This window comes from Zerene cesonia, chromosome 26 (genome assembly GCF_012273895.1).
Source record: "Zerene cesonia ecotype Mississippi chromosome 26, Zerene_cesonia_1.1, whole genome shotgun sequence".
In the NCBI taxonomy this organism is placed as follows: domain Eukaryota; kingdom Metazoa; phylum Arthropoda; class Insecta; order Lepidoptera; family Pieridae; genus Zerene; species Zerene cesonia.
Genome location: NC_052127.1, coordinates 6,564,544 through 6,564,972, shown reverse-complemented (window position 1 = coordinate 6,564,972; position 429 = coordinate 6,564,544). Strand labels below are relative to the sequence as shown.

The following is a 429-nucleotide window of genomic DNA, read 5'->3' as shown; positions in this document are numbered from 1 at the left end:
CCCGGCGCAGCGTGAGCGGCGCGGGCGCGAACATGGTGCGCTGCGTGGCGCGCGCCTGCTCCGCCACCAGCCCCAGGTCGCCGGCCGCGCGCGCCGCGCTGCGCATCTGCGCCAGCGACCGCCCCGTGCACTGCCCCACCGCTTTCATTATGTACGTTTCCGCCATGCCTGCCAATGCACCTCAACTTATATGCGGTCCTTTGTACTGTGCAATACTACACTCCATATGTATCTTAATATATACAAATTATGAGTCACATTGTGTCTGCAATGGAGTTCTAAAGTACTAAACGGATTTTAATCAAATTTCCACATCATGTGCAGATTGATCCAACTTAAAAGATAGGATAGTTTATATTATTTCAATTAAGATAGATGACTGAACGCGCGATTGCGGGGCGTGCAGCTAGTAAAAAATAAATAAAAATA

General features: G+C 50.3%; 1 protein-coding gene across 1 annotated transcript in view; it reads right to left on the bottom strand.

The window, feature by feature from the left end:
- Positions 1-429, bottom strand: part of LOC119837218 (DNA ligase 1-like) — a 10,675-nt gene that overhangs the window by 6,389 nt on the left and 3,857 nt on the right. Inside the window, exon 6 of the mRNA XM_038362745.1 lies at positions 12-168. Coding sequence (XP_038218673.1) covers positions 12-168 — 157 coding nt within the window. The remainder of the gene's footprint in view (positions 1-11; positions 169-429) is intronic.